This window comes from Cyphellophora europaea (assembly GCF_000365145.1).
Source record: "Cyphellophora europaea CBS 101466 unplaced genomic scaffold supercont1.3, whole genome shotgun sequence".
NCBI classification, from domain to species: domain Eukaryota; kingdom Fungi; phylum Ascomycota; class Eurotiomycetes; order Chaetothyriales; family Cyphellophoraceae; genus Cyphellophora; species Cyphellophora europaea.
In genome coordinates this window covers 1825865-1848083 of record NW_008481809.1, presented here as the reverse complement: position 1 = coordinate 1848083, position 22219 = coordinate 1825865, and the positions used below count along the sequence as shown (strand labels likewise).

Below are 22219 nucleotides of genomic sequence, written 5' to 3'. Positions count from 1 at the left end.
TTGATTGTGGCCGGGAGGAAGCGTCAGTGAACGTCGCCGGGTCAGATTGGTGTCCAGTTGCGGGGAGTGGTCAAATTGTCGTCGAAAAAGAACTCCGGAGATAACCACTTGCCAAGCTATGCTATCTCCTCAGATGTTGTCCTCCTCCATTTGGCACCTGCTACTGCTTTACTCTGGTTCTATGGCTTGAGTACAGCAGACCACTTCATCTATCAACCATGAGCCCCTGTCAGTGTTTTTGTTTCAGCTTCGACCCCGTCCTGTTGACGAGGACGCCATTCCTGACAGGACCATGCCTACTCAGCCGTTGCTACAGATCTCGTGGCCGCTCGATCCCGGCTTAAGAGACTGAGGCTAAAGATATGGTCCACACTCGATGGATGTCCTGATATTTCCAGGGATGCTGACCGGAACGAGACTCCCAGGGCGGTTGATGGGTCGCACGTTTGTGCCATAGTCAGCATGCATGATGCCCACCAACGACTGATGTGATTCTCACATGGCCACCAAGCTCGAGAGGTGCTATATGCGAAAATGCTGCCGTTAACACCATCATTGGTCAAAGCTTGCTGTTGCTGGTCTTGTTCTCGAGTCGACCGATCTCAATGTCCCGATCATCCTCAGCTAGTCTGATCACACCTTCCTGGTAGGAACTGGCAAGCAGGACGCCGTCACTCGACCAGATCTTCTGCGTTGCGAGTCCCCTTCCATCGCCGGTCCAGTAACTACCTACCTCGGACAGCATCCATTGATCCACTTTTACATGCTTCGGGTGGTGGAAGTACATGGTGTGGCTTAGGCTCACCATCATGCCGATACGCGGCCTGCCTTCCTTTTCCGCTTTCTCACGATCGGACGCCGGCATGGTATCGTGCGACCGCGACCCGAAAGCCAGATCCCTTCCTCCTATATCGGCTTCACTCTGCGGCGGCCGCACAAAATCAAAGAAACGATTAACATGCGGCGCAGCTTGAATCAGGTAGTTGTCGCACATGTACGCCAACGCGGCTTGCTGCACCTGGAGCCCACTGAACGATGAGAGCGGGTGGCGAGACTTGAACCATTGGTGTATGCGCCGTTCGGGGAGTGACCCGGTTGACTTAGTTATGCCTACTCTCTTGGTCACATAGGCACCTCTGTGGTGAGTTGGCCGCGGATCAAGTGCCGACTCAAGCTCGGATATCTCATCTGACGGCCGTGGAACATTAGGAGGCATTGGCTCAGCGTGCGCAATTGCCCGGCTTGTTTGGTCTGATGCTCGTGTCAATCCGACAATAGCAACGAACACGACTTGACCCTTCTGCAAGATTTTGACAGAGCGCACAGCGAAGCTCCTACCGTCGCTTACCCGGTCGACGTCGTAAACCAGGGGCTTATCGTAGGTCCCGGCACGAACAAACTGACTCTGGATCGAGTGGGCTGTGAAGTCGGCAGGCACAGTTGACTGAGCTGCGCTTAGGCTTTGGGAGATGAATGTACCTCCGTATATGCCACGAGCTGTAGGTGGTAGCCATAGTGGATAAGTATTTGTGAACCGTTCCGGTCGAACAGAAGCCGAGGATGTGACGCTGACAGCTTGTTCTATCAGAGATTTGGACGTGGTTGGGGCCATCGGAAGACGTGTGGTCTTTTCCACCATGCCTGAGAACCAACGTCTCTTCTCATCATAAGTGACACTCCACGAGATACTAGTACATGCCATACGACGGTAAGACCAGAAAGCGGGAGCTTTCGCCAAGGCTGAATTTCTGCCGAGGCTCGCATTTCACTGCCTCCAATCCTTGGCGCTCTCCGCTTCGTCAATGGCCACAACCAGGTGAGAATGGAGACAACTTGATCCTGAGACTCACCTTGAGTCCTTGCACTTGGGACCAGCCAGTGTCTACAGCAGCGTTTTGACCCCCAAGTGTCCGAAGGTGTCCAGCAGGTCGGATGCATCATGTGTTCGGACTTTCGCTCCGAACGTCGGAGACTCTCGAAGCTGTGGCGCTGACCCCCACGACAACCCCAACACCGTATCATTAGCGACCTATAGCCCCCACAGCCTCATTGAGTTAGGATGCTTGAACAGCAAAGTCTTGTCTTGCATGTTTTTCGTTAACTTGTTGGCCCAAGCCGATGGTCCCGAGCCTCTGGCGGATTATCGGGATCCGAAAACGGCAATTCCGGACAACAGTCCCCACGGGGAGCGTGAAGTCGGCGCGCCGCACCGGGGTCATCCCGCTGTGATAAGAGTCTTCACCAGATCCTAGGTGGCTGTGAATCATTTCCGAAACTTTTGATGGCAACGCCGGCCTGCAGGCTGCTGGTTTCATGGCTACAGCTATGCCAATACTACTCTATGTGACACCGATACCTGTACATCAGTTCGTTCACAGCTTGCAAGTAGCCCATGGATGTTTCACTGAGAGTGCTTCGTATCTCGGAGCAGCTGCTCGCGGACGACCACCTGACAGAGCAGCCACAGAAACAGAAAACGCTCGAATGCGCGCTCTTCCTCGAGCAAGATCTCTTCCGACCTGTACACTTTGATGGCGTTCGTCTCTCTCTGCACGGGCGCCTCAGAAGCCAGACCGGCGGCCACATATCAGTGACTAAGGTAAAACACCTTGACTTCATCATCAGTCCCGGTCTAAAGCCAGCTGACCTTGCAATAGATCCTATCGCTTGAGAAGAAGATCTCCTGGACAGACTTCTATCCCGCCACCTCGCGAAAGAGCCCGCTCACAAGTCGACAACAGGCGGATATCACATTCGATGTCGACACAACCGTTGCACCGTCTTTGACCATAGACGTTACATCGGAAATCACCAAGGACAGTGCTTTGGGTAATCGACACGTGGTAAAAGGTCGAGCAGATGTGGACTATTGGTTCGAAGCCTCATTCACAACGAGTTCCGGCAGTGGCCATACGATTGCTGGTGCTGTACATGTCCCTGGCCCCGGAGAACTCACGGTGCTACCTCTGCACGCCCATCAGCTGCCATCGTTTTGCGTTTCCAGACCCAAACGCCTGTTGGAAATTGGAACCTCTAGCTCGAAGTCACTGGGTGAAGAAGACCAACTCCATATTCGACTCGACAAGTCATTGGGGAGTATCAGTCACAACAAATCTGCTACGACTTCAACACGCCTACTGAGCATTCCAATCACCGTCAACCTCCTCTCCACACGCCCTGCGTCAGCGCTTGTGCAAAGCCTGCAGACGCGAGGCGCCGAGTGCTCCGTCACAGCCAAGTGGCACATCACACGATCGATAAGCAGCGTCGCGCCCGAGAAACGAAGTCGACGCGGCTCGAATAGTCTGAGCCGATGCTCTACTATCACGCAGGTGACTCGTACGGCAGTCCCGCCATTTTACGGTCGCTCTACCGACGATCGCATCGAGAGTCGGACAGGATACCAGCAATGCTCTGCCACAGCCACTGTTGAGCTGAGCCTACCTTACACAGCAGTGGTGCCAACGATCCGTATTCCAGGCCTGAGCGTCCAGTACGAGCTTGAACTCAAATTGCTGCTCTACGGTGTTGGGAATGGTTTAGACAAGAACGCGCGAAGGTCAAGCTTGGGCGAAACGACCTTCAAAATCCCAGTGGTTCTGTGTCCGCGCTGAATCATCGTTGTTTACTGTTCCGATCCCGCACCACTCAAGTGAAGCACTGGAGTGGGCCACAAGTCTGCTTAGACCTTGCGACCGGAAATGCCGAGTGAGAGTCAATCCCGGTATTTGAGTAAGGACGCCAGGCCAGGGACGCTGTCGTTTGATCATTATCGTCTTGATACATTCAATCCCTGGAGAAGCTCATGCGAGGCCCCGGGGTTCAAAAGCGAGTCGATCAAGCTGCTCTTGCGCCAACACACTTCTTCAACAGCTCCGCAAGGCTCGAAACGACTGCTGTGGCTGTTCCTTCGACAACGAGTACCAACTCAGCAAGCTTATGAGGATGAGCCTTTATCATGCCAAACATGGCTCGGTTCATGTCTCTTTGCGTGATGACTTCTGTGGGTGGTGTCCAGCCCTCACGATATGGCATCCGTTCCTCTTCTGTCTGATGTTAGGAAGGCCACCACCGTCCACGAATGACACTTACGGAAGAAGATCTTCAGGTGCTACAATTGAACCTTCCCGTCCTTTCCCAAGACGTTGAAGAAGAGTGCACTCTCGCCATAACTCAAGATCGCCTCTTTGATTCCGTACACCACCTTCTTGCCCACTTCCACATGGCGTTTCTGCGATTGGATGACACGGGCATACCTGGCCTTGCTAGCCTCATCGTATGTCACCACAGCCTCCTCACCTCTGCCACCTGCCCAGAAGCCATACGTCTCCCTAAAGCGGTCATGCGAGAACGTGGAGTTACTGCTAAGAGCGATATCGTCTCTGGAGAGCGAGACATCGTGTTCGATGAAGCCGTGTTTGTCTACCATGTCGAGATCAAATGTGGTTGCATTGGGCGCTGGGTTCGCTTTCAGGGCTCCTGCTGCGAAGAGGGTTGCCATCTTTGGCGAAAGGTGGAAGGTGTCTGGGCGGGTCAGGGCATGGATGATAGCCTCCCTACTGATGCTGCGGCCATCGAAAGGGATGATGCTGTGATTGGCCAAGGTGTTGAGGGCGGGACATGGTGAGCGGACTGTGATCTTCGATTCAGCTTCCTGGTTTTCCATCAATCCGAGGCGTATGTAGAGCCTACCTTCATCCCTCCCTGGTGGAGACCACAAAGCCCATGTCCGTCCAAGCTTGGCTTCGTCCATATTGAACATGCGAGAATAACCGTGGAAGTAAAGATAAGCGTTGTTCGGCCGTGTTATCAACTACTGATAACGTTGGCTCGTCGCGCTGTGATAGATCGCAGGCGCCAACTCGGAAACAGGTTTCAGACTTGGGAGGCGACAACCACCAAGATTTGAACACCCTGCAGGGACGACACTTGATCGCCATCCAGCCACGAATATTTTAGCCGGGACAGTACGGTTGGACCACTCTTCCAACTTCAACTTGTTGGCTTGCTACATCGAGCTGATGAGTTCTTTGATTGAGCTTCGGTCGCTTGCCCATGGGCCCGCCACGTGTCTCGCGCGGCAGACCGTCCCACGGAACGCTGCATTCTCTAAAGCTGAAAAGAAATAGAGTCACGACACTGCAAGCTTTGAAACAACATGGGATCTCTTCATGTCAAGAGTTACCACCCATGCCGATTGGATACTGCTGACAAGGCAAACCTGGTTGCCTGCCAAGTCGCTCGGGAATGTGTCAGGCAGTCGCACAAGGACGCCTACCTCGTTGACCTCACCCAGTCTCCGTCTCCCTGTAACAAGAGCTCGATGCACTGCTCATTCTAAGCCCCGTGACATGGAGAGAACCGGTCGACACAAAGTCGTGCACGGCGAAAAGTCGGATGCATCTGTGACCTAGTAGGTGCCTCTGCCTCACGCCCCGCAACTTCCCCGCACAGCGATCGTTGTCCGAACCTGGTACATCATCTAGGTCATTCCCACGGAGGAATCACGAGCGATCGGGGTGATCCCGAGCGACCGAGGAGCTTAAGCACTTCATATCCTAAACACTCGTAAGCAGTCGTTCTACAGGTGTTCTTGGTTCTAACTCTTCAGGCGCCGAAGCTAGGCAACTGTTTGTGCACAGGCAGGCCGTGATGTGGCAACCACTTTAAGCGTTCATTTGAGCTTGATTGCGGAACTTATACTCCTCGGTGTGTCCCAGGACAAGAACATCTCTCTTAGGACATCGCCCTGCAATTATTGAAACGAGCTTCGAGGAGTAAGAAGCATCCCGGGACAATGATGATGATGCTAGGGTACTCCTCCAAGCCGCTACATCTTCTTGTCCTGAGTCTGGTCGTCGCGGTTTCAGCCTGCAGTGGCAATACAGGCGAAACCGACCAAACTCTCATCTCTCACACCCGCTCCACCTTTCACGTGGGAGGTCGAACTGTCAACGTCAGCACTCCCACCACTGGCACTGGCTTCGTCTACACCGAGCAGATCTATGTCGAGCGCCTCACCCCAATCGCCGTCACACACGCAACCCCCATCATCCTCTGGACTGGTCTGGGCCAAACCGGCACTTCGTGGATCTCCACACCAGACGGTCGCTTAGGGTGGGCACAGCTGTTCCTCAGCGCGGGCTACGAGGTCTACATCGCCGACCAACCTGAACGCGGGCGCTCTCCACTCCTCCCGCCACCGTTCAACGACACCGACGTGTCTCAGAGTGTTGTCGCCGGCGCCTACGCCTCACGCTTGTGGACCGCCACTCAGTCTTTCCCCAACCAATCCTGGCCGCAGGCCTACCTGCACACTCAATGGCCCGGCACCGGTCTCGCCGGTGACCCGGCCTTTGAGACCTTCCTCGCAGCCCAAGTCCCGAGTCTGCTCAACCAGACCAAGAGCGAAGCCCTCGCCCGCACCGCCGGCGCCGCGCTGCTCGACCACATCGGCCAACCCGTCGTGATCCTGACTCACAGTCAAGGCGGCGCTCACGGCTGGGCCATCGCGGACGAACGGCCCGGCACAGTCCGAGCCATCATCGCCGTAGAACCCCAGGGCCCGCCCTTCATCAACCAAGGCTTCGGCAGCACGGGACCCGGCATCGTGCGTCCCTGGGGAATCACGCAGACGAAGATGGCGTACGACCCGCCCGTCACGGACACAGCTGAGCTACTGGTTGAAAACCGCACGCTGCAGCCCGACAGGGAAGGGCGGAGCGAGTGCGTCCTGCCAGCGCAGAAGCGCACGCTCGCGAACCTCGCACACGTGGACGTCCTGCTCGTCACGAGCGAGGCCGGCTACCATTCAGTGTACGACTATTGCACGGTACTGTTCCTGCGCGAGGCCGGCGTGCCCGTTGAGTTTCTGGACCTGGCCGCCGAAGGCATCCACGGGAACTCGCACTTTCTGTTCATGGAGCGGAACAGCGCGGTCGTCTTTGCGAGGGTGCAGGCGTGGTTGGCTGGGTTGGGCGTGTGACGCACGAGCAGGGAGGGTCTTGTTCCAGCTACTATACAGCAAAACCCCTCAGGTGCGTGTATGTGTGGTTGTGAGGGTTGCAAGCTTGCTGTGGAACAAGGTGACATGAAGCAACTTGATGGATGGATCCAGAACGCCGCCTATGAACGCAGAAAGCGCTTCTAAGAGATGTTCACGAGGCTGCCATGGTTTAATCTGCTTGTTATCTAGCCTATGTCTGGTGGAGGCGTGCCGAGCTAATACTAGCTCTAGCTGTGAGACCTATCCCAGCTGACCTTCCCTCACCAGTGACTTGGTGTTACCATCGCAAGGCATTGGCGCTCTCAAGGATCCTCTGGCAAGGGATCATCCGTGTCAGGAGGCGTTCTGACAGCGTTCATAGCCACAACAGTCCAGCTGACGCAGTCGTAGTAGTAAGTTCCACCCGCAGTGTCGTATTCAGACTTGTCGTCCCACGTGTTTCCCTTGCACTTGTTCAGCTTCTGGAAATTCTGGACGCATTTGTCAACCCCGTAGTCCGCGAACGAGAAGTCTTTCTCGCAGTAAGGATCATCGCTGAGCCTGCAGCTATCGGAAGTTCCTTCACCTGAGCAACCACGCTTGTCTTTTGTTACTCTGAACAGAACTCGTAGGTTGTTCCCATCGGCAAGACCCTTGCCCTTCCGTTTATAGCATTCGCCATTATCAAATCCGTATCTGTCACTATGCAGGTAGAAGGCTTCGTATTTAAGGACGATCTTGCGATTGACCAAAGATTCACAAACCTGCTTCAACTTTTCTGTATCAATCGCATCCCATTTGAAAAGACCGAAGCCGCTTTTAGGAGTTTGATCAGCAGCACAGAAGACTGTATCACGTCTTTTGTACGGAAACGGAGGAATGTAATTCTCCTCAGGGCCCTCATTATGACATCTTTTCCGTTTGGCTGCCAACAAGAGGGTAGGCGTTGCCTTGGGAGGTACATCAAGCTCCGTCGAGGTCTTGGACGCACTCGCTTGACTACTCGTAGTCTTCGAAGTCGATGAACTCTTAGCAGTAGATATACCAGTACTTTTGAAGGTAGATGAACTTTTGGAGGTAGATGTGCTTTGAGAACGAGAGGTACTACTCAGAATGTTGCCGGTTGTACGAGTGGAAGTGGTCGTAATATTGACAGCCTCAGGGAAAGTAAACGGAAATTGTGCCAACAAAGAGCTGAGCGAAGATTCGATAGCCGGGTCGTTCCAGTACGGCGAGTAGGTGCAGGCATTGGTACTTCTAGTAGCCGAGTTTGAATCCGAGCATCCACTCGTCGTGTAGCAAGTGGAAGTGCAATCCTCTTCATATATCTGAGATAAGATCGTGATCATTGAGCAGGCGGTCGAGCATGTTGAATAGGTTCCGGTGGAACATGAGCTCGAGGAAGATGTTGACGTTGATGCAGATCCACTCTGAGTAGGCTCGTTTCCATTGCTGTCGCCAGTAAGAGTCATTGGTTCCAGCTGGTAGTTGAGCTCGGGAGGTCCGATAGGAGGTGGGAATGGAATCTTCGGACGTGGCCAAATCCCGAGAATCGATGCAATACCTCCAGCACAAGGCAAAGGATTGGGAAAGAGGCAGCCGAAGTTGAAGTGGGGAGGGTAGCACACATCACCGGCAACACACTTCCAAGCTCTGTAAGGTAATAGTGTGGTACGATGATCCGAGCCGACTTTTGTGCTGGTTTCAAGAGTTGCGTTGAAGTGTGCGTCCGAAGTATGCGCGCCATCATCAGTTGCATGAAGCATCGATATATGATCCCACCATGGTAAGGTCTGCGAGGTCGACGATGCCGCAGACCATTCCGTGCCTGGAGGAAGTGAGTGAACCAATGAACCGGAAGAGTCCGTGGTGACTCTGCAAATCCAAGCTAATGTCGAGCAGTATTTTGTATCAGTTGGTTTGCTGTCTTCACAGATGGCAGGATTCATCCAACAGTAGGGACATAGGCAACCATAGCTGCTGGGAAGAGCCACATTCGAAGTACACCAGGGCAACACGCCATAGCCACAGCTGATTGTCTGCTGAGAGACAGTGGGCCTCGGCGTGATAGTAGCAGCGCTGATTGAGATTGACGACTGCCCACTCGTTCGGCTGATGGTATGAGTCGTAATGATGACGGTTACCAGTGTAGTATCAGATCCAAAGCTTGAACTTGTAGAGGTCTCGACAATCTCCGAAGGTTCCAAGGTAGCGGCATCCGTATCTGAAGGTGCAAGAGGCGAGGCAACCGAAGAAGTCTCGGTGGAATTGGAGTCGGTGAGAGTAGTGGTTGTGCTGTTAGCACTGGAACTGCCACTTGAGCTCGTGGTAAAACTAATGCTGGAAGTCGCATCAAGACTCGAAGCAGTCTCAGTAGTGGAAGCATTTTTGGAGCTGGTGGTAGTCTGCGGGATAGATGGTCCCTCAGAGTTAGAAGTACTGCCAGAGATAGCCACCGAAGTCGAACTAAAGGAAGCCGTAGTTCTGGCCGTAGAAGTAGTCTGAGAGGTAGAAAGACTGTTCGAAGGAGTAGTTGAGGTCGATCCGCTGCCGACCGAAACCTCTGAAGGCTGAGACTGAGACTGAGAATGGGTCTGAGGTGTTGTTGTGGTGGGCACGACTGCGCCAGTGCTCGATTCAGACTGACGAGTCTCGGATGATGCGGTAGACTGCGATTCGGCAGCTTGACTAGAAGAGGTTTGAGCCGAGCCCTGTGAATCCGAGGTCAACGACCGGCTAGATGTAGCAGAAGTCAAATCTGAGAAACTAAGCGGGCCAGATCCTGATGGCGAGTTTGAATTAGAGCTTGATGAAATGCCGCTGAACTGAATACTTGTGCTTGTGCCATCTGATCCATTCGCAGTCGTCCCCTGAGATACAGTCCCCTGGGTGGGAACCGTAGAAGTGCCAGGGCTAGTGCTCGTGCCGTCGAGAGAGGATGCAAATGAGCTATTAGAGGCAGCCGTAGCCTCGCTGGTAGCGGATGGGTTGCATTCGATGCACGAGCTCGCCACATAATTGGAGACCGTGGCGATGGTGGTCACAGTCGTTTTGGGTTCCGTGATGATCGAGCTGATGACGCTACCGCTGGTGGTTACTGACTTGGAGCTGAGAGATCCAGTCCAGTCGCCCCGTTGCGAACCTGTAAGCGTCAGTAATGTCTCGATGACGCTACACAATATTAGAGAGCGCTTACCATGGCAAGTTGGGCATTCCTTAGCATTTTCTACATCGCGCTGAACAACTGGAGAGCTTCCACTAGCCGCATTGACAACGAGGTCGAAGCCAACAATCGGGACGATCAACGATCGCCACATGGCTTTGAAGCGATATCGAATAGTAAAGAGAACGGCTAGCGGATGCGTTGCTGATGTGGAGGTTTGAATTGGCCAGCAGGTTTGGCATAGGTGAAAAGAAGCGAGCGTAGCGAGAGATGTGTCTCTTTGTAACTGAAGGGTTGCGACATAGAATTAACAGCCTACGTGAAGTGAAGGTGAAGGCATGACTCGCAACTACCATACTGCTTGCTCCTGTCTGGTGAATTTCACCACTGCCATTATTTTGGCAGTCACCATCCGGGTAGAACCGGCGAGTGACAGTGCCATAATACACTGAGGCTGGGACATGATAGCCATGCGTTCAGGAGTATATCCCATGCCGGCAACATACTACTAAAGCCTGTCAACAGTCCATTCCTGGTGGGGTGCTAAGTCGAGCCAAAAGCTCAGCCTTGCATCTCAACACCTCCGGATTGAGCCGCACCATCCTCTGTATCAACCTTGGTGTCAAGCTCTGTCCGCAGCCTTTGTCATTGATTCAGGGGGTTAGCCTCGCGAGGAGTCACAGCCTCAAGAAGTTCTGTTTCTTGGCACCCCAAGGACCCAATCGGCAGCATGGCAGACCCTGTGGTTCGAGCCATCTTACCTACAGCAAGTATCTACTCCCCACTATTTCGTTGAGCGAGAGCGAGAACGAACACGACCATGACCAGGCCATCTATTTAAACATGAGTGCACGCTCAACTCAACTTCCGATGCTCTTTGTATGTCATCTGCTTCGCCAGGCCCCGCAAGAAAGGCAGAGTCTTCCAGACCCATCCTTGATCAATATGAGCGGATGGAAACTAACCTCCTCTCTCTTCCCACCGAGATCCTAGAGTCAATATGCAAGCACCACCTAGGTGACCTGCATCTGGTGTACGACAATGATCGTACCCTCACCTGGCACGATACTGGCAGTCATCCGGTGATCACGGGGGATTTCAATCTTCTGCTTACGTGCCATTGGCTATCACACGTTACTCGATACTCTCTCCTCGAAACCCTGGCACTCACAGTGGTCGAACCTCAGCCGCGCAAACCCAATCACGCCACTCGTGCCCAAGCCTTGCAGCGACTACGGACTACCTACCTGCCACACGTACGGAAGCTCCGGCTCAGCCACTTCTCTGTCTCGAAGCCATGCGCTTTCGACTTCTTCCCCTCGCAGCTGCCGAGACTTCAAGTACTAACCCTGGTCGACACGGAAGGCTGGCATGGAGGCACCGAAGAGGAGATACTGCCGCTCGATCGTTGCCTAGCTGGCGAGCTTAACCAGCACCTCATCGACGACCTCCTCTCCAACATGGCGAATCTTGATCCCACAAAGTGGCCTCGCACTCCAGAGCTGTACAACTTGCTTTTGGATCGGAAACGCAGTTTTCAAGTTAGGTACAAGACCCACTGGCTGCTGAAGGCCCCAGTGCAAGATGGGAAATCTTCACAAGCTATCATCGTTCGTATCCCACATGCTCTCATCGTCCTAATACTAAGCTCGGTCCAACCACAGTGCATAGAATTCGAGCCACTCACGCGAGAGATCTTCTCCTGGAAGGTCATAAAAGACCCCAAACGTCTGCTCAACATCACGTATATGCAGAACGTGGAACAGACATTTGACGCGCTGCCGCAGCAGAGTGCGGAACTCACGCTGAAGGACATCACACGCTTCGGTGGCAGGTATCTGACGGCATTCGATCGCTGGTGGATCCACATCCCTCCGACCCGCACCTAGCAGCTACTCTGCCCCCAATTGTTACTCAGAGGGGTAGCGGCCGTTATGACGGCAAAAGGGCTTAGTCGTTAACATTGCACTTCATTGCGTATCCCTTCATATATGTACGCTCATTGACCTCACCGCAATCGCCCCTTTCATACCCTCTCCCATTCTCAAGTTACACGTTTATCCTAGTCAAGCTGCAGGAATCAAAGCTTCGAAGCAGGCTGTCCCAACCTCAAAGCCGACCCCTCCCTCTCCAACTCGCTGAACGTTGCATAAACCGTATCCCTCACTCTCTGCACCATCCCCCTGATCTCCTCCTCCGTGCTGTTATACGCCGGACAGATCAAGACATGGTCGCCCAGCACGCCGTCCTTGCTGCCATTGCCGGGATACAGACTGATGCCGAAGTTGTGCAGCCCCACCAGGTGCACAGCGTTAGCCACGTTTTTGGGACGGGGAAAGGGCTCTTTGGTGGATTTGTCGGCGACGAATTCGAGCTGTTGCGGTTTGAATGTCAGTGTGACTGATTGATGCGATAGGAAGTGGAAGGAAGCGAGAGGGGAAGGTGGGGGACTTACAGCCCAGAACAGGCCTTTGCCGCGGATGTCGCCGACGTAAGGATGTGAGTCGAGCGCCTGATGGAGAAGATCGCCGAGTAGCATGCCGAGATGGCGTGCGTTGGCTACGAGGTTGTCTTCGCGGATGATACGTTGGACTTCGAGGGCGGCGGCGCAGGAAACGGGGTGGCCTTGGTAGGTGTGGCCGTGGGCAAAGGCGCTGCGTCACGTCAGAAAGATGGCGGATGAAGTTGATGAATGGACATGACTTACCCAGTCCCTGCTTTCAGTGCATCGGCCACGCGGTGATTGATCATGATGGCCGAGATGGGTGCGTATCCCCCACCGAGACCTTTGGCCATGGTCTGAATATCAGGCACGACGCCCTCTTGCATCCACTCATGTAACGTTCCACAACGACCCATACCGGACATGACCTCGTCCAGGATGAGCAGCGCGCCGTACTTGTCGCAGACCTTCTTCATGGCCGCGAAATACCCGGGCACAGCTGGCACGGCGCCCAACGTCGCACCCACCACCGGCTCAGCCACAAACGCGCACACCGTCTCGGGCCCCAACTCCCGAAACTTCGCGTCCAGCTCCTCCGCCAGCCTCTGCACGTACTGCGCCTCCGTCTCCCCATCCCTCAACCCCCTGTACGCATAACACGGCGCCACCCTCCCCACAGCGCCACACAGCATGCCCGTCCCCTCAAACAGCGCCCGCCTCCCCACATGTCCACTCATGGACAACGCCCCCAGCGTCGTCCCATGATAACTCCCCTCCCGCGCAATGAACCGCACCCTCTTCTCCCCCTGGCCCACCTCAACGAAATACTGCCTCGCCATCTTCATCGCCGCCTCCATCGCCTCGCTCCCCGAGCTCAACACGAGCGCCCGGGCCATCTTCCCCTCTGTGCCGCGGATCAACTCGGCCGCGAGCTCCTCGCCAATGGGCGTGCCGAAGAACATGCTGTTGGTGTAGGCGAAGCGGTCGAGCTGCGCGACCATGGCGTCGCGCACGCGCGTGTTGCCGTAGCCGATACAGGAGACGGCCGCGCCGCAGGTCGTGTCGAGCATGGTGGCGCCGCTGGAGAAGGTGACGGAGCGGGCGGTCGCGGAGACGACTTGCAGGGGTGGGACTTTGAGGGAGCGGTGTAGCACCGCGGAGGTGGGTGGTGGTGGGTCGGCGAGCATGGCGGGCTCGTATGCATTGAGGGTCTTGGTGGGCGGAGACGTCGTAGTGGACGACATCTTGGAGGGTGGTGTCGGAATTAGTGGTGAAGCAGCGAACGAGGCGACGTCGGCTAAGGTTGTGGTGCTATTAAAGGCGCCTCGAGACCCGTGGATGAATAGAGCTCGGAGGGGTTGAACGTTCTCTTTTGTCAAAGTTACCCTCGGTGCCGTTGTTATCAGGCAGTGATTGGCGGGGCTGGGCGGAATTGGCGTGTCGGGCGTATCCTGTCTTAAGAAGACACAAGGCGTGGGATGTCGTGTCTGCACGCCCATCTCCGCTGTCGTTCCGCCCAATCATAGAATGGAGACATCGTCCTTCCAGGGACATAACATGCGTAGGTGTTGACAAGGGCGGAGCAGGCGTGTTATGAGTGCCGATATAATCGTGGTGTTATCGGAGGAAGCCCAGCTATACTGAACCAGGTCTTGCCTGTATGGCTTCGCAACGCCATGTAACTTTCACCAGTTTCAGGTAAGGATCAAGCCTCCGCCTGACTCGGCCAGGACATCTTTCCAGTCAAGATTGCTGTCAGTCTTCCTTCGCTCCCATAATGTCTCGAGAATCTCTAGGGCGCGAGAGATATTCTGGAAGCGTCGGAATTCGAACGAAGCCTGCAGCCTTGTGCGAATGATCTGCTGCTGCGCGGGCGCCATGGTCTCTCCTCCAGCGAGAAAGAGGGGAAATACCAGCGGTCCTTCAGCGATGGATTGTTGCGGGATGTTTGCAATCGACTCCAGCAGGACTGTAACTGCTTCATCCACCCCAATCTGCCGAGAAGTTTCGTCATGTCCAGGTGATTGATCGAGTTCCTCGGGGAGCAGCTGCCTCCAGGCTCGGTATAGCACGATCTGTGCAGCACAACGGTATGCTTGGCCCACTGCAGCCAGGTTTTGGGTGGTATCGGGCGGAAATTCCCAGTCACGCAGTTGAGTTTCGAGTTGAATGAAGGACGTCCTTCCATCATGGTGATCAAGACCTTCGGATCTGAGCCTGTGGTCCAAGGCACAGATATCCGCGATGATCTTGAGGATACCAGAAGCTACACCGACGCAACTATCCACCACGTTGGTGATGCCCTCCAAATAGCTGCCGTCGAGCAGCGGAGGTTGGCTCAGGGTGACACTGGCGAGAACGTCGTGGTAAGCGAAGTTCCGAAGTACCCACTGGCCCTCGGAAGTGAGCTTGAAGGCGTCAACGCCTCTCAGGTCTCCGGACCGGGCAGACTCAATAATGCTCTTGGCCCCAAGCAGGTGGCTGTACCAGATCTGGCGGTCGCCTTGACAGACTTCGGATATTAGAAGGGCCAGGCATGCAGAAGCATTGGTCTCGTGCAGTGCCAAGTCGTCGTTGTGAGTAACCAGTGAGGATGATAGCGCCCGAACGGCTGAAGAGTGAGATTCCAACGAGAGAAGTTCATAAGACTGGTCAGTCAATGCGAGATGGCTAGAGGCCCAGGCCACGAGTGAGTCTGCCAGGGCTTTTGATTCCATCGCCATGGGTAGAAATGCTGGATATGGTCTTGTCAGCGCCCACCCGGGTCTACAGGGCAGGGAAGGTGTCTCACCGGACAGGAAGGAGTTGTACTGTTCGCTGACTGTGACATGCTGTGTAAGGACAGTGATGTAGTACCTCATAGCGTGTCGCCGCTGGGCACCGGCATCCCTGGTGGGCCCATCCCAGCTTGGGGATGAGGGTGCGACAGGTAGGCTTAGCTGAAGTCGCTGTGGTTCATCTGGTGACGTCGGGGTAGCCTGAGCGCCAGTCGCTGGAACGATACTGCGAACCGGCTGACGAACACACTCCAGGTTTAAGCGTGCGCATGTGCCGCAGACGGGAAACGTGTTCTGCGTGCATTTTTTCCGTCTGTGGAACGCGGTCTGTTAATTGCAGTCCTTTGGCGGAGATGATACCCGCTACGACTCACCGGAAGCGGCAGGTCAGGCAGCCTGTCTTATCATGCTTGGAACCCTGCCTCCGTCGGACCTCAGGCCGAGCAGTGGCCATGGCTGCACGTGCAGAAGCGGTGCTGAACGCGAAAGGGATAGGTCAAATTGGAGATGAGATTTGTTGATGTGGCTCCGCTGAAGCCGAGGCTGGCGGAGTTCTCCTTATAAGGCCTATTCATAGGCGGCGATGGGCTGTTGATAGGGGCCCCCGCTCTCGGAGCCGATATAGCCGCCGATAAGTATACTCTAGGTACCTGGTACTAATATCCGATATCCTTTATTTGTATCGACACAAGAGGAGAGCCAGAACGGACAGCATTGTTTGCGACGAACACTGCAACAATGGTCCAGACCTGGGAAGACAAGGTCGCGCCAGTCAGGAGTAAGCGTGATGCTTCGCTGGCAAAGGTTGAGCCACCACTGGCAGCCCTGCCAGCAAGCTTTCCTCTTAACTCTCAGAGCGTGCCAAAAGAGCTCCTGACCGCAAGGGAGATCGAGATCACAGAAGGATACACGGTCAAGCAGCTTCTCGCCAAGCTACGCAGCAGAGATATCTCGGTCGAGGAGGTTACAAGGGCCTTTCTACGCCGCGCTGCCGTTGCTCAAGCCAGTGTCAACTGCCTGACTGAGTTGATGTGGGACCAGGCACTCGAGCGGGCCAAGTACCTCGACTCGCTGCCTGAGCCTAAAGGAGCATTCTTCGGCCTGCCCATTTCCACCAAGGAGCACCATGGCATGAAGGGTGACAACATCGTCACAAATGCTTCTTACGTCGCTTGGATTGAACAGAAGCACGGCTCGAACCATCTATACGACATCCTGTGGGATGCTGGCTGCGTCTTCTACGTCAGGTTAGCTCGATGATGACTGTTGACAAGGTGTAGAGTCTCGATTCTGACGTGGTCCAGGACGACGCAGCCTCAAACCATCATGCATCTCGAGACCAATAACAACATCTACGGGCGTACCCTGAATCCATACAACCGGAATCTGACCTGTGGAGGAAGCAGTGGCGGTGAGTCAGCTTTGATTGGCATGCGTGGCAGTATCCTTGTAAGTCTCTCCAGCATGTATCTGTCGAAATAGGCCCAAAGATGAGCTGGGCTCTCGACGAAAGCTAGACACAGTATGGGGCTTTTATTATCTACCTTGACAATAGCAGCACGTACTAACAGACGTAGGGTGTTGGTGGAGATATAGGTAAGTCCACTAGCGACCTCATAGCTTGCTTTTAAACGCAGCTCTTTGAATGGATTTACTGACTAGGAGCTGCAAAGGTGGCTCCATACGTTGCCCCAGCGCGCACTGCGGTATTTATGGCTTCAAACCAAGTTGCAAACGCCTTCCCAACGCTGGGGCATCATTACACATGGCTGGCAAGGAAACCATATTAAGCACGCTTGGTCCCATGACAGTGGACCGCGAAGCTCTGGAACTCTTCGTTGAGACAGCACTGGCCGCCAAACCGTGGCTCCTGGACCCCTCGCTGAATCTCCGAGAATGGGCTCCCCACAAGTTCGATCGACCATTGAAGATCGGTGTACAGTGGTGGGACGGTGTAGTGAAGCCCCATCCTCCCATGATCCGCGCCATGAGAGAGGTTGCTGCAGCTTGCAAGGCCGCTGGTATGGAAATTGTGGATTGGGATTGCGAGAAGCTCAAGCATGACTATGCCTGGGACCTCACGGCTTCTCTATACTGGCCAGACGGCGGTGCGGAAGTAATGGGGCTACTAAAAGATGCAGGAGAGCCGATTCTTCCATTGACCAAGTTTATCATCGAGGAACAGCCCGCTGTGAAACACATGACAGTCACTGAGCTCTTTGCGGTAAGCCTCATACCCAAGCACGTCACAGTACATCTTCTAACAACCCAAAGCGCACGAATGAGCGAGACCTATACAGACGCTTCTACGCACAAGCCTGGACCGAGACTGGCGCGCAAGACGGGCACGAAATCGATGTCATTCTCTGTCCACCTTCATTCGGCGCAGCAACGCCTCACGACCAATCTCGCTACTGGGGCTATACAGCTCATTGGAATCTCCTCGATTACCCCGGAGCCGTCTTTCCTGTCACCGTTGTCGATCCCAGCAAAGATCCCAAGGATGAGAGCTACACTCCGAAGAACGAGAAGGACAAGTTCTGCTACGACATGTACACACCTGAGAAGTATAAGGACGCTCCGGTGAGTTTGCAAGTCATCGGCAGGCGAAACAACGATGAGAAGGTCCTCGCGGCACTCAAAGAGATTGAGAAAGCCATGGGCAGGCCCTAGAACGCCGCATGATAGATGTTCCATGCTGTCATAGATGACCGTCAGACAATTCTAGCAAGCCACACGTGGCAGAGATACCCGTGCAACCGATATTCGGAAATGGCTGACCTAGCCATAAGCCTACCGCAGCACGCATAATCCAATACAGAGCCCGTAGAGGAAAGCATTCATATCAAGCCTCCAATCAGCACCAGTCCCGAATACCGAAGTCCGAACCTCTTATCACGTCTTCCAGGAATGGTAGCAGACGACTCCCGCCGCTCAAATCGCTATCTATCGTAGCGGAGCCACAAGAAGCGTTTACTACGCGCACCAATACACTCTCATCATATTCCACCGGTCTCTCTTGGCAGCCAGGGGTGGGGAGATGCCCGACCACCTCCCCTGATAGAGCATAGCGGAACTCCTTTCGATAGCTCGTTGATCCAGCTTGACCTGCGTCTACGGTGCTTTTCCGTCCGCTTGGCTATGTGGATCATACGATACTGGAGGAACCGGCGGTGTTTCACGGTTCTTGGAACCGACGTGGGCTGCTACTTTGTCGGGTCTAACGATAAGAGCATCGCGTGGCAGAGATGCCGAGTCGATATATACCCGCGGCGGTGCGGCGGATCTCTGTTTGTCCCTGATGTCGGTTGTCGCTCGTCGGTTTGAACTACACAATCCTCACCATGGAGACTGCGAAGGAGACCAAGCAGCCCGTCGAGGCCACTGCTGTCTCGCCGCCAGAGTCCGAGCATGCTGTCCCGGCCGAGATCTACATCGATCCCGTCCTTGAGCGCAAGATCATGACCAAGTTCGACTGGTTGATGATGGTAACTCATCCTCTATTCTTCACAGTACAGGTCTAACCAGAGCGCCAGCCTCAATTCGTCATAATAATCATGCTGGCCTACCTGGACAGATCTAACATTGGTGCGACCGAGCATCACCGCACCAAACCAGCGCAACCACTAACAAATCTCAACAGGCAACGCCCGCATCTTCGGCTTTGAAGAAGACCTCAACCTGGTCGGCAACCAATTCGCCAACGTCTCCTCCCTCTTCTTTGTGACCTACGTCGTCTTCGAAGTCCCCTGGGTCATGGCCGTCAAGAAATGGGGCGCCAACAGCGTCATCGCCGTCGCCATCGTGGCCTGGAGCGCCGTCACCATCGGCACCGGCTTCGTGCACAACTACGAGCAGACGCTGGCCATGCGCTTGCTGCTCGGCGCCGCCGAGGCGGGCATTTTCCCCGCCTGTAGTTTCGTCGTCTCGACCGTGTACCCGCGTGAAAGCCAGGCGAAGCGGATCGCCGTCCTGTACGGCTCCACGGCCGTCGCGGGCGCTTTTGGCGGTCTCATCGCGTATGGCATCCAACTGATGGGCGACCGCCACGGCATCGAGGCGTGGCGCTGGCTCTTCATCGTCGAGGGTATCATCTCGATCGTGCTCGGCATGGCGTGCTGGGCGTCGCTGCCGCGCACCGCCGAGCACGCCTGGTTTCTCACCGCCGCGCAGAAACAGCTCATGGAGGACCGACGCCGGAGAGACGTCGCGTACAAGGGTGATGCGGGGCTTTCGTGGGCGGACGCCAGGTCGGCATTCACGGACCCCATGGTCATCGCCGCGGGCTTGTCTCTGTTCTGCGCCGGCGTGCCACTTTTTGGTTATGGCACCTTCTTGCCAACCATCATCCGTGGCTTTGGGTAAGCAGATGTCCCGAGGCTGATCTGCGCTGCCGAGTACATGGAACTGATACTGACCATGTGACAGCTACGAGAGTATTCAGGTGAACTACTTGACCATACCAGTCTACATTTTAGGTTGCTTTTACCTGGCCCTAATCACCTACATCTCCGACCGACTCCGAAAGCGCGCCATCATCGCCGTGTGCGCGCCCATCCCCGTCTTGATAGGCTACGCCATCGCCATCGGCACGCCCAACGTCGGCGCCGGCTACTTTGCCATGTTCCTCTGCTCTGGCGGTAAGCCCTACCTCTCCCCCATCTACCACCCAACTCCCTCTCTTTAGACGACCATCCCACTCACACTGCCTTTAGTCTACAGCTACAACACCATCCTCGTGACCTGGGTCTCGAACAACATCCGCCCAGACTCGAAACGCAGCGCCGCCATCCCCTTTTTTATCTCTATCGCCAACACCTCCGGCGTCGCCGCCAGCCAGGTCTACCCCAACTTCACCGCCCCGCGCTTCATCATGGGCAACTCCATCTCCATGGCCATGGAGTTCTGCGCCATTTTGGGGATTGGCGTCATCTACGTGATTTTGCGGAGGCGGAATCAGATTAAAGCCCAGCAGCGCGCTGAGGGGGTGACGGATAATGGGCAGAGGGGGGATAAGGCGCTGGATTTTGAGTATATCTTTTGACGAAGGCGCTGATCATCGTTTGGAGGGGGCTGAGGAGACGGGGATCTGGTTGTTTTGATGACTAGTGTAGATAGGACCGAACGCTCAAGTATTTGTTTGTGCCGTACACTCAAGCGTTTCTTGGGTGATAGCGTGCGCTCGCAATTTCGACTTTATAGCCGGACTTGAAAACCTCGAAGATCTCGCTCCTATCCTCGACAACGACAAGTTAACGGCGACGAGCTTTGTCTTCGATATCGGCTTCCACACGACAACTCTACACGGCTTCGAAATTCGCAACACATCCCATGATCTCCGCCAAATCTGACTTCGAAGTCCTGTTTATTGCGCAGCGGTTCAAACAAGGTTGTACAAAACAATGACAGGGACGTCTCTGTTCACCGCTTCTCTTCCCCCCCTCTCCCTCTCCTTCGTGCCTTCACAAAGCACCCTTCAAGCCCCGTCCCTAGCCTCAGCCCCATTCTCCCTCTCCCGAGCCTCCACCCTCCCCTTCCATGCACTCTTCTCCCTCAACCACATCTCCCACCCCATCATCTTCGGCCACTCCCTCCGACAACCCTGCACATCGGCCCCAAAGCCTACATCACGAAACCAATCGAACATATCCCCCAACTGCTCGCGCAGACCCCACCTCAACCCCCTCCCCACAAACGCATACGTACTCGGCAACGGCTTCCCCACCAGCCTCCGAAACACCTCATCCGCCTGCGCCGGGCTAATCTCCTCACCCGCCAGACTCACGCTGCGGCCTGCCCACTTCTGCGGGGAGCGCAACGCGTCTGCGGCCGCGACGCCGACGTCGGAAGCGCTGACGAGCTGCAGCGGGCGGTCGTCAAGGCCGTTGAGGCGCCACATGGCGACAAAGGCGCGGCCTAGGAAGTCGTCGCTGAGGTTCTCCATGAAGGCGACGGGGCGGATGATGGTCCATGCCATGCCCGATGCTTCCGCAGTGGCGACGCGCTTCAGGTGCTCCTCGATGCGGAACTTGCTGGCGAAGTGGCGCACGGGTGAGGGGTCGGCGTCGCTGCGTTGTTGGCCGCCGCGGTCCGCGCTCGTGTAGACGAAGTGGCGGACGCCGAAGCGGGCGGCGGCGTCGATGAGGGCTTTGCCTTGGGCTTCCTCGCGCGTCGGGTTGAGGGGTACCTGGACGGAGAAGACGCCGTGGAAGGGGTGGGGGTTGTTGAATTGGGAGGCGGCCGAGGTGAAGATTTTGGTGCTGTCGTCGAGATCGCCTTGTAGGAGGGTGAGGGAGAGGGTGGATGGTGCGACGCTAGTGGCGGAGGCGAGGAGGCGTTTCGCGCTTGAAGACGCTGGGTCGCGGGTAAGAGCGACGATTTGTGTTGGAGTGCGAGGCGGTTGGCGCAGGAGGGAGGCGATGAGGGCGCCGCCTTGTTTGCCGGTGGCGCCTGTGATGAGAAGTCGTTGCGGCGCGGTGGTCATGGCAGGCGACGAAGAGATGATGCTGTATTAAGGTACGCTTGTTACCTTGTTTTGCCACGTAGAACATGCGTAAATCCGTACTCACTTCCTCGTCTACTGGGTGAGGGAAGCCTAGCATTTATATTCGTGCGCGAACCCTTCGTCCGCGGATACTCACCGCACGAATTATACTGAACGCTCCATTCCAGAATGATTCGCCGTGCATAATCGATACCTATAATCGTTCCCTGAAAAGAAATCCGGCACGGAGGAAGACTTGATGAAGTCATGGTAGAAACGGACGAAACGAGGTCAAAGACTTGGCGTCGGTGCTCGGGGAAGATGGTCCGCAACCTGGCGGATATTGTTTCCGTTCGTACGTGAGGCA

The 22219-nt window shown here is 55.3% G+C and overlaps 11 protein-coding genes across 11 annotated transcripts; 5 read left to right on the top strand and 6 right to left on the bottom strand.

Moving 5' to 3' along the window:
• Positions 1–559: 559 nt before the first annotated feature.
• On the bottom strand, positions 560–1612 carry HMPREF1541_03599 (acyl-CoA thioesterase II; the record flags this gene model as incomplete). Its single annotated transcript, XM_008717950.1, has 1 exon — positions 560–1612. One exon carries the CDS (start codon positions 1610–1612, stop codon positions 560–562), a length of 1053 nt encoding a protein of 350 aa, XP_008716172.1.
• Positions 1613–2392: 780 nt separating this feature from the next.
• Positions 2393–3614, top strand: HMPREF1541_03598 (uncharacterized protein; the record flags this gene model as incomplete). The annotated part of the gene is made up of 2 exons (XM_008717949.1): positions 2393–2599; positions 2658–3614. The coding sequence occupies 2 exons, from the start codon at positions 2393–2395 to the stop codon at positions 3612–3614; spliced, it is 1164 nt and encodes a 387-aa protein (XP_008716171.1).
• Positions 3615–4111: 497 nt separating this feature from the next.
• On the bottom strand, positions 4112–4753 carry HMPREF1541_03597 (uncharacterized protein; the record flags this gene model as incomplete). Its single annotated transcript, XM_008717948.1, has 2 exons — positions 4112–4632; positions 4693–4753. 2 exons carry the CDS (start codon positions 4751–4753, stop codon positions 4112–4114), a joined length of 582 nt encoding a protein of 193 aa, XP_008716170.1.
• A 1047-nt stretch (positions 4754–5800) lies between these two features.
• Positions 5801–6985, top strand: HMPREF1541_03596 (uncharacterized protein; the record flags this gene model as incomplete). The annotated part of the gene is made up of 1 exon (XM_008717947.1): positions 5801–6985. The coding sequence occupies one exon, from the start codon at positions 5801–5803 to the stop codon at positions 6983–6985; it is 1185 nt and encodes a 394-aa protein (XP_008716169.1).
• A 323-nt stretch (positions 6986–7308) lies between these two features.
• On the bottom strand, positions 7309–8334 carry HMPREF1541_03595 (uncharacterized protein; the record flags this gene model as incomplete). The annotated part of the gene is made up of 1 exon (XM_008717946.1): positions 7309–8334. One exon carries the CDS (start codon positions 8332–8334, stop codon positions 7309–7311), a length of 1026 nt encoding a protein of 341 aa, XP_008716168.1.
• A 3274-nt stretch (positions 8335–11608) lies between these two features.
• On the top strand, positions 11609–12037 carry HMPREF1541_03594 (uncharacterized protein; the record flags this gene model as incomplete). The annotated part of the gene is made up of 1 exon (XM_008717945.1): positions 11609–12037. The coding sequence occupies one exon, from the start codon at positions 11609–11611 to the stop codon at positions 12035–12037; it is 429 nt and encodes a 142-aa protein (XP_008716167.1).
• Positions 12038–12228: 191 nt separating this feature from the next.
• Positions 12229–13835, bottom strand: HMPREF1541_03593 (uncharacterized protein; the record flags this gene model as incomplete). The annotated part of the gene is made up of 3 exons (XM_008717944.1): positions 12229–12522; positions 12604–12802; positions 12856–13835. The coding sequence occupies 3 exons, from the start codon at positions 13833–13835 to the stop codon at positions 12229–12231; spliced, it is 1473 nt and encodes a 490-aa protein (XP_008716166.1).
• Positions 13836–14285: 450 nt separating this feature from the next.
• HMPREF1541_03592 (uncharacterized protein) lies at positions 14286–15822 on the bottom strand (the record flags this gene model as incomplete). The annotated part of the gene is made up of 3 exons (XM_008717943.1): positions 14286–15325; positions 15383–15681; positions 15743–15822. 3 exons carry the CDS (start codon positions 15820–15822, stop codon positions 14286–14288), a joined length of 1419 nt encoding a protein of 472 aa, XP_008716165.1.
• A 284-nt stretch (positions 15823–16106) lies between these two features.
• HMPREF1541_03591 (uncharacterized protein) lies at positions 16107–18041 on the top strand (the record flags this gene model as incomplete). Its single annotated transcript, XM_008717942.1, has 5 exons — positions 16107–16615; positions 16673–16817; positions 16946–16964; positions 17042–17592; positions 17643–18041. 5 exons carry the CDS (start codon positions 16107–16109, stop codon positions 18039–18041), a joined length of 1623 nt encoding a protein of 540 aa, XP_008716164.1.
• Positions 18042–18712: 671 nt separating this feature from the next.
• HMPREF1541_03590 (uncharacterized protein) lies at positions 18713–20412 on the top strand (the record flags this gene model as incomplete). The annotated part of the gene is made up of 5 exons (XM_008717941.1): positions 18713–18856; positions 18905–18956; positions 19012–19729; positions 19797–20008; positions 20084–20412. 5 exons carry the CDS (start codon positions 18713–18715, stop codon positions 20410–20412), a joined length of 1455 nt encoding a protein of 484 aa, XP_008716163.1.
• A 432-nt stretch (positions 20413–20844) lies between these two features.
• On the bottom strand, positions 20845–21852 carry HMPREF1541_03589 (uncharacterized protein; the record flags this gene model as incomplete). The annotated part of the gene is made up of 1 exon (XM_008717940.1): positions 20845–21852. The coding sequence occupies one exon, from the start codon at positions 21850–21852 to the stop codon at positions 20845–20847; it is 1008 nt and encodes a 335-aa protein (XP_008716162.1).
• Positions 21853–22219: the final 367 nt, after the last annotated feature.